This window comes from Cannabis sativa, chromosome 6 (genome assembly GCF_029168945.1).
Source record: "Cannabis sativa cultivar Pink pepper isolate KNU-18-1 chromosome 6, ASM2916894v1, whole genome shotgun sequence".
In the NCBI taxonomy this organism is placed as follows: Eukaryota; Viridiplantae; Streptophyta; class Magnoliopsida; order Rosales; family Cannabaceae; genus Cannabis; species Cannabis sativa.
In genome coordinates, this window is record NC_083606.1 from 72,938,703 (window position 1) to 72,950,780 (window position 12,078).

A 12,078-nucleotide genomic window follows, 5' to 3' on the forward strand; every position below is an offset into this window, starting at 1 on the left:
AATCTTCAATTTTGGCAAAAATAACGGGAAAAATAAAAAATAAAATAAAAAAAGGAGGTTAGATTGTAATTTTCTCAATAAAATTCTTTATTTTTCTAAAATAAGAAAGATTTAAGGTGATATTTGGTTGAGATGAATAAAAACATAGGAATATGAATGAGAATAAGAATAGAAATGTGAATGAAATTGAATAAAATTTAAAATGCATAAAAAAAATTAATAAAAAAGTCATTAAATTTTTTCTCATGTTACATTGGAATGGTGTTTCCTTCCATTTCAAATGTAATAGTCATTCTACCAAAATGGTAGAAAGAGCATTCTAATGGAATGACATTCCAATATTTTAAAATACAACTAAATCAAATAATGAAATACAAATTATTTCATTTCCATTCTATTCTATTTTATCACCTCCAATGAAACGCCACGGCGTTTGGTTGAGAGAAATGAAAACATAGGAATATGAATGGAAATGAGAATAAGAATAAGAATGAAATAAAATTTAAAGATAAAAATTATTAAATTTTTTCTCATCATGCATTGGAAAGATTTTTCCTTCAATTTCAAAATAGAATAGTCATTCTACCAAAATAATAGAAAGACCATTCCATTGGAATAACATTTTAATACTATAATATGCAATCAAACAAAGAAATAGAATGAAAATTGTTTCATTTCCTTTCCATTCAATTTCATTTCATTACGTCACCAGGGTTTCTTATTTTTACATTTATAAGCAATTTTTTTTGTATTTTTACGAAAAATCCACATAGCAACTTAAATTGCAACTAAAATCCACATAGCAACTTATATAGGAACCAGCAACTCAAACCGTCAATTTTTTTTTTTTTTAAAAAAATTAAAATATAATATAGACTAATTAGGATTTTTTCCCTCGAACTTTGACATGTACCAAATCATGCCGCTGAACTTTTTTGGCCGTTAAAATTCCCCCTGAACTATTGAGATTGTTAGATTTAAAGACTTTTGTCTAATTTCATTCAATTTTACTGTTTCAGTGATTGTTTATGTAATAAACCATGCTCCTCAGACATTGATATCTACCAAATCATGCCACTCAAACTTTCATATGTACTAAATCATGCCTCCTGAACTTTCATCTATGTTAATTTTTTTTTACTCAAATTAGACAAAAGTCCTTAAATCTAACAATCTCAATAGTTCAGGGAATTTTTAATGGCCAAAAAAGTTCATGGGGCATGATTTGGTACATATTAAAGTTCGGGGAAAAAAAATCTTAATTAGCCTACAATATATGAAAAATATTAATAAAAAGTGAGAAAATCTTCAAATTTGGCAAAAATTAGGGGAAAAAAATAAAAAAAGGGGGAAAATTTTAGGTTGCCCTAAATACCCAAAATCAAAAAAATCAAAACCCTTATTTTCTTTTACAGCCGAATTGAATCAATCAATCAATATCCCCTTTTTCTCATTCTCTTTCAGTAAGAAAAATTTCATATATAAATTCACAGAGTCGATTCGAAGAAGAAGAAGAAGAAAAGAGAGAGAGAAAGTCCAAACCTTTTAGCAGCCATAGCCAAAAACCTTAATCAAAACCCTTTCTTTCTTTCTCTCTCTCTGTGTTTTCTTCTCTTCGCCGCCATATCCACCCATTACTCGAGATGGCACAACCCGAGTCGAATCAACTCCAACAAGCCCAACTGGCGGCGATTCTGGGTCCTGACACAGCCCCTTTCGAAACCCTGATCTCACATCTCATGTCTTCTTCCAACGAGCAACGTTCTCAGGCTGAGCTTCTTTTCAATCTCTGTAAGCAGACCGATCCCGATTCTCTTTCTCTTAAGCTTGCTCACCTTCTTCAGTTTTCTCCTCATCCAGAGGGTAGGGCTATGTCTGCTATTTTGCTCCGAAAACAACTCACTAGGGATGATTCTTATCTATGGCCTCGACTCACTCCGGCGACTCAGGCTTCTCTTAAATCGATTCTCTTGTCTTGTATTCAGCGAGAGGAGGCTAAGTCGATTTCTAAGAAGCTTTGTGATACGGTTTCGGAACTTGCTTCTGGGATTTTGCCAGATAATGGTTGGCCTGAACTTTTGCCGTTTATGTTTCAATGTGTTTCGTCTGATTCTCCTAAGCTTCAAGAATCTGCCTTTTTGATTTTTGCTCAGTTGTCTCAGTACATAGGAGACTCTCTTGTCCCTCATATTAAGGAATTGCACGCTGTTTTTCTTCACTGTTTGAATTCTTCTTCGAGTTCTGATGTGAAGATTGCTGCTTTGAATGCTGTGATTAATTTCATTCAGTGTTTGTCCAATTCTGGTGACCGTGATAGGTTTCAGGATTTGTTGCCTGCTATGATGAGGACTTTGACTGAGGCTTTGAATAATGGCAATGAGGCTACAGCTCAGGAAGCTCTTGAATTGTTGATTGAGTTGGCTGGAACCGAACCCAGATTTTTGAGGAGGCAGATTACTGATGTGGTTGGGTCCATGTTGCAAATTGCTGAGGCTGACACCCTTGAGGAAGGGACTAGACATTTGGCTATCGAATTTGTCATTACTTTGGCCGAGGCTAGGGAGAGGGCACCTGGAATGATGAGGAAGTTGCCTCAGTTCATTAGCAGATTGTTTGCCATTCTGATGAGAATGCTTTTGGATATTGAGGATGACCCGGCTTGGCATAGTGCTGAGACTGAGGATGAGGATGCTGGTGAAACTAGTAATTACAGTGTTGGACAGGAGTGTTTGGACCGGCTTTCGATTTCTTTGGGTGGAAATACTATTGTCCCTGTTGCTTCCGAGCAGTTGTCTGCTTATTTGGCCGCTCCTGAGTGGCAAAATCACCATGCTGCGTTGATTGCGCTGGCCCAAATTGCTGAGGGATGTCAAAAGGTATTGGTTTTTTTTTGTGCTATTGAGCTTGTTTGTGTATAGCTAAGGTTTTGCCCAATAGCATTTTGTTGGTAACTGATATATGTTTTTGTTGTTTCAGGTAATGATCAAGAACTTGGAGCAAGTGGTTGCAATGGTCTTGAACTCGTTCCAAGATCCCCACCCCCGGGTTAGGTGGGCAGCCATCAATGCCATTGGGCAGTTATCTACTGATTTGGGCCCAGATTTGCAAGTTAAATATCATCCCCAGGTGCTGCCAGCACTTGCTGCAGCCATGGACGATTTTCAGAATCCTAGAGTGCAGGTAATTCACCATCCTATGCATTTGTTACACTTACGCAAGATTTGCTGAATTTGGTTTCAATCTCATGTTTATTTGCTCTGATAGCTTCTGCTTTAGTTAATGGCATATTGCACTTTATTTTACCTATGAACATTAGTGATGTTACTAAGTTGCTTAGATGGTTATACAGATGTTCATGACCATGTCCTATTATGCTAGTCAAAATAGAGACTCATTCTTGGCTTTAGTTTTCTGCCTGCTTTGTTTCTTGTCTTTTCTATGTGATTTCATTTCTGTATGAACTTTGCACACAAGTTAAGTATCATTTTTTTATGAGAATTTTGAGCATTTATCTTATTCTGTTAATGTAAACAAGTTGAATATTTTCAATGTTAAATTTGCATTTTGTATATCTACAGGCTCATGCTGCTTCAGCAGTGCTCAACTTCAGTGAGAACTGCACTCCAGATATCTTAACCCCTTACTTGGATGGAATCGTAAGCAAGCTGCTTGTACTTCTCCAGGTGGGTCTTCGACAGAAATACCTAGTATTTTTTACCCTATAAAAAGTTAAAATATAATATGCAATTCTTAACACTGTATGTCTTGTATAGAATGGGAAACAAATGGTGCAAGAGGGAGCTTTGACAGCTTTGGCATCAGTTGCTGATTCATCACAGGTAATTTTACAGACAATTCTACGATATTAAATTCTTTATGATGGATTACTCAATATTGAATTGTTTATGTAATCTCTAGGAGCATTTCCAAAAATACTACGATGCGGTTATGCCTTACCTGAAAACTATTCTGTTGAATGCAACTGACAAATCCAACCGCATGCTACGAGCCAAATCCATGGAGTGCATTAGTTTGGTTGGTATGGCTGTTGGAAAAGATAAGTTCAGGGATGACGCAAAGCAGGTATCATTATTTTCTCATAACATCACCATTACATGTATATGCCATAGTCACCATTTTTCTTTCTTGTACTGTATAAGTTTTTGAAATTTATAAAATTTCCGCATTAATGGATAACATAATTTCAATTATACTTTAAAGTCAATTTTCAGAGTTTTATTTACCTTATGTTCTACTTTAGAGTGACTGGCAACAATTTTGGGACACCCAAATTTGATTCCTTGCTACCTTTTAATTATTCAAAGCCTGATGTATTCTGTTGTGCAAGGTTATGGACGTGCTGATGTCTTTGCAAGGTTCTCAACTAGAGACTGATGATCCAACCACAAGTTATATGCTACAAGTATGTTCTTTATCTTTCAAACTGTGAGAAACATTGCATATCAATTTATTATGTGCGATAATATTTATCACTATAATGATACAGGCATGGGCTAGACTCTGCAAGTGCTTAGGGCAAGATTTCCTTCCTTACATGTCTGTCGTAATGCCACCATTGCTCCAGTCTGCTCAACTTAAGCCAGATGTAACCATTACTTCTGCAGATTCAGATGATGATGCTGCAGACTCTGATGATGAAAGGTCTTACTTTATGTCATTTTTTCATCAGTTTTTTTTTTCTTTGTTAGTGAATTATCTTAATTAGGTCACTCACAATTTTCTGCTCTGTTTTCTCACTGTTTTTTTTTTCCTGATATTACTCATAAATGAAATTTCTAATTGTTAATATGTCATTAATTTTTGCCACATTGCCATGCAATGATATGTTTCTCTTAATTCTCTCCTTTCCCTCGTCGCCCCTCACCCTACTAGGGTCTTGCTTTCTGACATTCTAACTCTCCTGTTACATAGTAGTGGGATGTGGATTATTTGTATTTCATGGATGTTTGTGTCTACATCCAAGTTGATGGTCTTGTACCTTATAGGTGAAAGCAATTTTAGGCTCACATTTGGGGTGTACTAAGTAAGCAGTCCAAGGTTTGTGTCACAGTAGACTTTATCATTGAGTCTAATGTGTTTGTGTTGGCTTACCAAAGTTCTGTATATCCTTGCATGCTTTGTTTTTTCTCAAGCGAGTATTGGCAGTTCTTTATGAGGCCTGTACAGCTTGAAGAACCCGTAACATAGGCGGGGATTAGGAAATACTTCTGAATTTTAGGGGCTTTTGTATAATGCTGTAGGGGGCTTTAACAGGTGGGAAATTCTTTCTGGTAGGTCATTAAGGTGTCAGGTCTTCGCTGAAATGAATTCACGTTGTCTTCACTTCAGCTTGGCCTATCCTAAACACTTACTAATGGAAACATGATTATTCTGTGTCAGACATGTTTGTCTTTCATGTGTTTGGGAAATGAAGAGTCTTTAAAGTATCACTCACCTCTTTTTAGGCCTGCCTCAATCTAGGGTTGTAGCTTTGGTGGTGTGGTCAAAACGAGGGGAGGATTGTTTATTTAGTTTTTGGACTTAGTATATGGAGCTAGGCTCCCTGTTTTTAAGGCACTATTAACATTTTGGTATTGTGAATATCATGTGATGATGTAGTATTGTGATAATGTTGATATGTTTCTCTCTTGTAACTTTTATTTTCTTTCTCTTTTTTCTTTAGATGCATTTCCTAAATTCTCTTTTTCTATTTATTTTGTTTTATTACAGTATGGAAACAATTACTCTTGGGGACAAACGAATTGGAATCAAGACTAGCGTGTTGGAGGAAAAAGCTACAGCTTGTAATATGTTGTGTTGCTACGCCGACGAGTTGAAGGAAGGATTCTTTCCATGGATTGACCAGGTTAGTTGTTGTGATTCATACCTCTTTTGTTTGCTTTTTATTATTTGATTACTAAATAAGGATTCAATTTTTTTTTAGGTTGCTCCTACTTTAGTTCCGCTTTTGAAATTCTATTTTCACGAAGAAGTTAGGAAAGCTGCTGTATCAGGTAATACCAATAACAAGCAATACATGTTTTCATCCCACTTTTACTTTTGATGGCTTTTATCACTTTTTTTGCCCCATTTAGCTTAGAAGCTTGTTGTAGTTATGATTTTCTTTTGGTTCTAGCCATGCCGGAGCTACTGCGTTCAGCAAAATTAGCTATAGAGAAGGGACTTGCTCAAGGTCGAAATGAGACCTATATAAAACAGTTATCTGATTACATAGTTCCGGCTCTGGTGGAAGCATTGCACAAGGTGATATTATTGCCCATTTAGTCTCACTCAAAGTTATATTATGTATTCTTTGTGATACCATTATGCAGTTGTAGAAATACTTATATTGAACCTGTATGCAGGAACCTGATACAGAGATTTGTGCAAGTATGTTGGACGCTTTAAATGAATGCTTGCAGGTTAGTTGTATTCAAACTATATTTTATTTATGTACATACTTTCTAAAACCCTGTACCTTCAATGTGCTCTTTGTCTAAGACAATGGTCTCCTTCTCTTTTTCATAACAAAAAAAAAATGCTCTGTCTGAAGTAAAACACATCTAACAAGTGCGATTTCACTTTTAGTTGGTGTTTAAATGGAAATAAAAATTGGAATGGGACTTTAATGTAGTAATCAGGAAGAAGAGAGAGACAGCATATTAAACACAACTGAGAGGAAACAATTCCAAGATGTCTCTCCGATTTCTCATTAACAAGGAAAGAGGAATTTCAGGAAGGGAGTTCCTTTAATAACGCTAATAAATAATAATAATGATAAAAAAAATCGATGGGAGGAGTATCTTCAATATATTTTCAAAAAGGGACTCAGACAGGGAATTTTCTCTCTTCCATGCATGCAATTGAAATGCACAACTTTTTTCATTATTGTGTTATGATTATTCTTTAATGTTTCATTTGAAGGGTGATAGTCTGTTTACGAGTTATTATGAAATGCAACTAAATGAATATTGTGAAGATTAGCTCGAGTTGAGAATCTTTTCAATGCTCTTGTAAATTTAAAGAATGACTTATAATGTTGTTTTCTTTTTCTTTCTCAGATTTCTGGACCACTATTGGATGAAAGTCAGGTCAGATCTATTGTTGATGAGATAAAGCAGGTCATCACTGCTAGTTCAAGTCGAAAGAGGGAGAGGGCAGAGAGGGCCAAAGCAGAAGATTTTGATGCCGAAGAAATAGAGCTGATTAAGGAGGAAAATGAACAAGAGGAAGAAGTTTTTGACCAAGTTAGTAACTTAATGCTATCTCCAAGTGTATCACAATAATAACTATTGCTCCTTTTTTTTAACCACATCTTTTTCTATGTTCAGGTGGGTGAGATATTGGGGACTTTGATCAAAACATTCAAAGCCTCTTTCTTGCCTTTCTTTGATGAGCTGTCATCTTATTTAACACCTATGTGGGTAAGTGTCTTTTTTCTTGATTACTTGATAACGTTTTTTAATACTTATATTGATGAATGATGATAGCCATAGTGTTGCTCTGTTCAAAGCCATTGTGCCATTGGCAACAATGAATGGCTAGAAGAATGCTCTGTTCCAGTTTTTCTTGTTTTTTTTTGCTCCTTTTGGCTTTAGAACCCTTTATACATATATATATATATATATGTATGTATATGCGTGTATGGCTGTTTCCCTCCTATTTTATTAGTATGCTATAATGAATATGTGAAATAAGGTCTTCAGTCTCTATATCTGCTTGCCTCTCTAAGTCATTATATTAGCTATTAGGAATCCATAGACTCTCATCAAAGTGGGAGGGTCCTTTCTGAAGCTAATAATGTTGTATAATTGGCCCATCTACCAAGGGTGTTTCAGTTGAGTTTTTATAGATTTTTTTTTTACCATCATCAAACTATGAGGAAGAAAAATTATTTTGCTGTTTATCAGATACATGGCTCAATCATGTTCTATTTTATCCATATTCATATTTTAGAATGCAAACTCAATTATTATTTGATTGATTGTGTGTTTGCGTTTTAATTCAGTATGTTCTTAATTGATTTTTCACTCAGTATTGTGTTCATGAACCAATTATATACATATTATTTTGTTGATTTACTTATTGTTTTGAAATACAGGGTAAGGACAAGACAACTGAAGAGAGACGGATTGCCATTTGCATTTTTGATGATGTTGCAGAGCAGTGTCGTGAAGCAGCTCTAAAGTAAACTCGTCTAACTTGAAAATCTTTTCCTTAAGTAGTATCATACTCGTATAGTCATATGATGTTTACTCAATTAATCTGGTTTTATTTTGATGTGGTCAGATATTATGATACCTTCCTCCCATTTGTATTGGAGGCTTGCAATGATGAAAATTCGGATGTTAGACAGGTTTGATTTTCTGACCATTGCTTTGTTGATATTTGTTATAGAGCTTCTCATTTAATTCGTTTGATGTCTTTTTCAGGCTGCTGTATATGGGCTTGGTGTGTGTGCAGAGTTTGGTGCATCTGCATTCAAACCTTTGGTTGGAGGTATAATTTTATTTGTTGTCTAATCAAAAGTATTTTGTTTTATATTGTTATCTCGGAATAACATTTTTAGGTGATTTGTACAGAGGCACTTTCAAGATTGAATGTTGTTCTCCAGCATCCTAATGCTCTTCAAGCTGAAAATCTGATGGCATATGACAATGCTGTCTCGGCTTTGGGAAAAATTCTTGCTTTTCATCGTGAGAGTATTGATGCAGCTCAGGTACTTCAACACTTGCGTATATTTGTTCAAAAAGGATTAGAGTATTAGATTCCTCCCGAGATATTTGCATTTTGCTTATCATGTCATTATTGTGACTCCATGTTATTTTATGGATTCATCTGTTAATGTTACTACGAGTTATCTTCCAAACATTCCTTACTGCTCATGTTTGTGATAAGCTTCTCGGGGTCGTGGTAACTGAATGATATGTTGTTGGCAGGTTGTTCCAGCTTGGTTGAATTGCTTACCTATAAAAGGTGACTTAATTGAAGCTAAAGTTGTTCACGACCAGCTATGTTCAATGGTTGAGAGGTAAGTTCATCAAGTCGATTCTTTGTAAACGTTTATGCTCAATTTTGTTTCATCTTGCCTTATTTTTTTTACTAAGATTTACGAATATTATGCTGTTTTATCAAACAATTGTTCTTCTTATCCATTTTTACAGGTCAGATCAGGAAGTTTTGGGTCCCAACAACCAATATCTTCCAAAAATAGTTGCAATTTTTGCCGAGGTTAGTGGTTTTTAACAATTTCATAAATGCACGGTTTTTCACAAAGTATGCTGTCTTCGATGAAGTTTACACACACACACTTCTTCCTTTGAATAAGTATATTCAGGAATATCCAATGCCCAGATTCCAACTGATTATTCTTCTTATTGTAGTAATAAACAATATTTGACTTGTAACATGATGTTGTTTGAAAAGTAAATGCCATGAATATATCAAACTTGGTTAAAGTTTAGCACTAATTCAGAGAATTTTTTTGCAAAGCCTAAGTCAAATTGCATAGATTGAACCTTTTCTCATTTGTGATTGCACAACCAAATATTTGGTAGAAGTTTGGCTTGAACCAATTTTTTTTAAGGGGGTTATGATTACTCTTTGTAGGTCTTGTGTGCGGGTAAAGAGCTAGCGACCGAGCAAACCACAGGCAGAATGATCAATTTACTAAGGCAGCTCCAGCAGACTTTACCGCCATCGACCTTGGCCTCAACTTGGTCCTCTTTACAACCACAGCAACAACTTGCACTACAATCCATTCTCTCCTCATAATATCTTCTATCTGCAGTGGTGGCATTTTTTTTAGCTGTTGGCTTATTCATCCCTTTGGCTCTTGTTATTGTGTGTCAAAATTATTTTGTCACCGTTTCGTTTCGATAAGGTGGTTCCCAACATTCGTTATTGCATAATGTTCTTTTGTTATTACAGCAAGCAAGCAAGCAAGCCGGCGTCACGTCATTGCTTGGAAGTCATCGATGCGATTGGAAATGATCTTTTTTGTAGAATGTGTATACTACAAGTGTTCATTTTATAGTGCGGTTTTGAGTACAAAAAAGAAAAAACAAAAGTTGGGTTAGTTCATGGTGGTTTGCAGAGTGGTTTTAATTTTTGGTCGGTCAGTCCATCGTCGTCCCCCCGTCCGTTCGGTCTCGGTCGGTTGGTGCTTGAGTTGTGAGGGTTGTCACTACATGTCAATGAGAGGCAATGATTTGTAGCAGTTTTGTTTTCATTGTTGTTTTCAGCTATACAACATTAAATTATGGGAATTTGTTGACTATATTATTTATGGTGATTCTCTCTCATTATTAGATTTTCTCAAAATTTTGATTCTCATAAGCAATAATAATAAAAAAAAGACCATATATTTATTTCTTTGTTGTGTAACTCTTCTTTTGGATTACATTTCAAATATTCAAAATTTTTCATTTTATCAAATGTTGGAACTTTAAGTTACCATTATGTTATTTCTTTTTTGGTACTAAATTCAACATGTTGATTTCTTTTATTTATTGTCTCCAATTTTAGGTGGAATATATGTTGTTAGGTTTTGGGTGTGACAAAGAGAGATAACAACACTTAACACAAAGCATAGAGAAAAAGATTCCCATTAGAACCCTAATTAATATTCTTAGATTCCCATTGGAACCCTAACAAATTTGCTTAGATCATTTGTTTTTTTCCCTAATTTTTGTAAGGATTTAACATTGTTTATTGCTCTTAACTTCCAAGGTTGGAAGTACAAATGTCACACTTTCATGCTCTCAACATTATATAAATAATTGTTTCGTTGACCAAAAATTTAAGGTGAGGACAACTACTTAGTTCTACCAAAAACCACTTATAAAATATGATTAAACTAAATGGTTCCCATGTCTTAGAATTGACATGTCAAAAGGATTTGGTCATAATCATAACATTGTAAAGTCAGAACAACTTCAAAATTTACAAAAAAAGAAAAAAAGATGATGAAAACGAGCTTCCCACTAAAGAGGACAATCTTCTTCTTCTTGTCTATCTTTATATAAACAAGACCTTTTTCTCTCATTCTATTCATTCAAACACTTTTTTAGTTGTTGTTGCTAAAAATGTTATCTAAACAAGCCAAACAAAAGGGTGTCTCAACCAACAAACAAAGTAAGTTCAAAGAAAGAGTAACAACAACAACCACTAACAAAGTAATGAAGAACAAATTTGTTGGGGTGAGACAAAGGCCATCAGGAAAATGGGTAGCGGAAATCAAAGACACAACAAAGAAGATTAGGATGTGGTTAGGAACCTTTGACACAGCCGAAGAAGCTGCTCGAGCCTACGATGAGGCTGCGTGTCTTCTTCGTGGTTCAAACACTCGAACCAACTTCGCTAATCGTGGTCCAACGAATTCTCAACTCTCTTTGAAGATTAGAAACCTTCTTAACCAAAAAAAGAGCTTGAAACAAAGCAACCCCACCATCATCACCACCCCAATTAGTCCTACTAGTGTTGTTAGTGTTAGTTCAAATACTATTAAGGATTGTTTTCATCACAATAACCAAAATTCTAACTCAACTACTCTATATGGTAGTAATCTAGTGTTTGATGGTGCATATAAACCTGATATGAGCAATTGCATTGTGGAACCTCATCAGAGTATCATGACTCATTTCGATTACACGTGGCCGTTTCCTATTGGGTTTGATCATCAAATTCCATTAACACATCAAGGAATGGAGTTGACAAATGGGATTGATTCCATATCTTCATCACCAACAACATCACAATCATCAACAGAAGTGGAGTTTAGTGATGAATTTGGAAGAATGAAATTAGAAAGGCAAATTGCAGCTTCATTGTATGCAATGAATGGAGTGAATGAACATATTGACTATGCATATGATCCAACTAGTGATGCTCATTGGGATCTTTCTGCTTTTTATCAATTGTTTTGTCAAAGTTAAGTAATGTATTATCTCTTTCTCTTTATGTTATATGTTTTCATCAATATTTTTGGATGAGTAAAGTGAAGATATACAAGAGATTACCAATAATTGAACATTGAGCATGGTTGTCATTTGTTGGAATTTATGACTAAGATTTAAA

At 35.0% G+C, this 12,078-nt stretch overlaps 2 protein-coding genes across 2 annotated transcripts; both read left to right on the top strand.

The window, feature by feature from the left end:
- Positions 1-1,309: 1,309 nt before the first annotated feature.
- On the top strand, positions 1,310-10,374 carry LOC115725280 (uncharacterized). Its single transcript, XM_030654734.2, has 20 exons — positions 1,310-2,876; positions 2,977-3,180; positions 3,579-3,683; positions 3,774-3,839; positions 3,919-4,083; positions 4,349-4,423; positions 4,508-4,662; positions 5,731-5,866; positions 5,945-6,014; positions 6,137-6,264; positions 6,366-6,422; positions 7,062-7,247; positions 7,332-7,424; positions 8,102-8,187; positions 8,290-8,356; positions 8,433-8,499; positions 8,583-8,719; positions 8,940-9,031; positions 9,165-9,231; positions 9,610-10,374. Exons 1-20 carry the CDS (start codon positions 1,644-1,646, stop codon positions 9,772-9,774), a joined length of 3,354 nt encoding a protein of 1,117 aa, XP_030510594.1. The 5' UTR covers positions 1,310-1,643; the 3' UTR covers positions 9,775-10,374.
- A 121-nt stretch (positions 10,375-10,495) lies between these two features.
- LOC115695551 (ethylene-responsive transcription factor RAP2-11) lies at positions 10,496-12,078 on the top strand. The gene has a single exon (XM_030622608.2). The coding sequence runs from the start codon at positions 11,088-11,090 to the stop codon at positions 11,934-11,936; it is 849 nt and encodes a 282-aa protein (XP_030478468.2). The 5' UTR covers positions 10,496-11,087; the 3' UTR covers positions 11,937-12,078.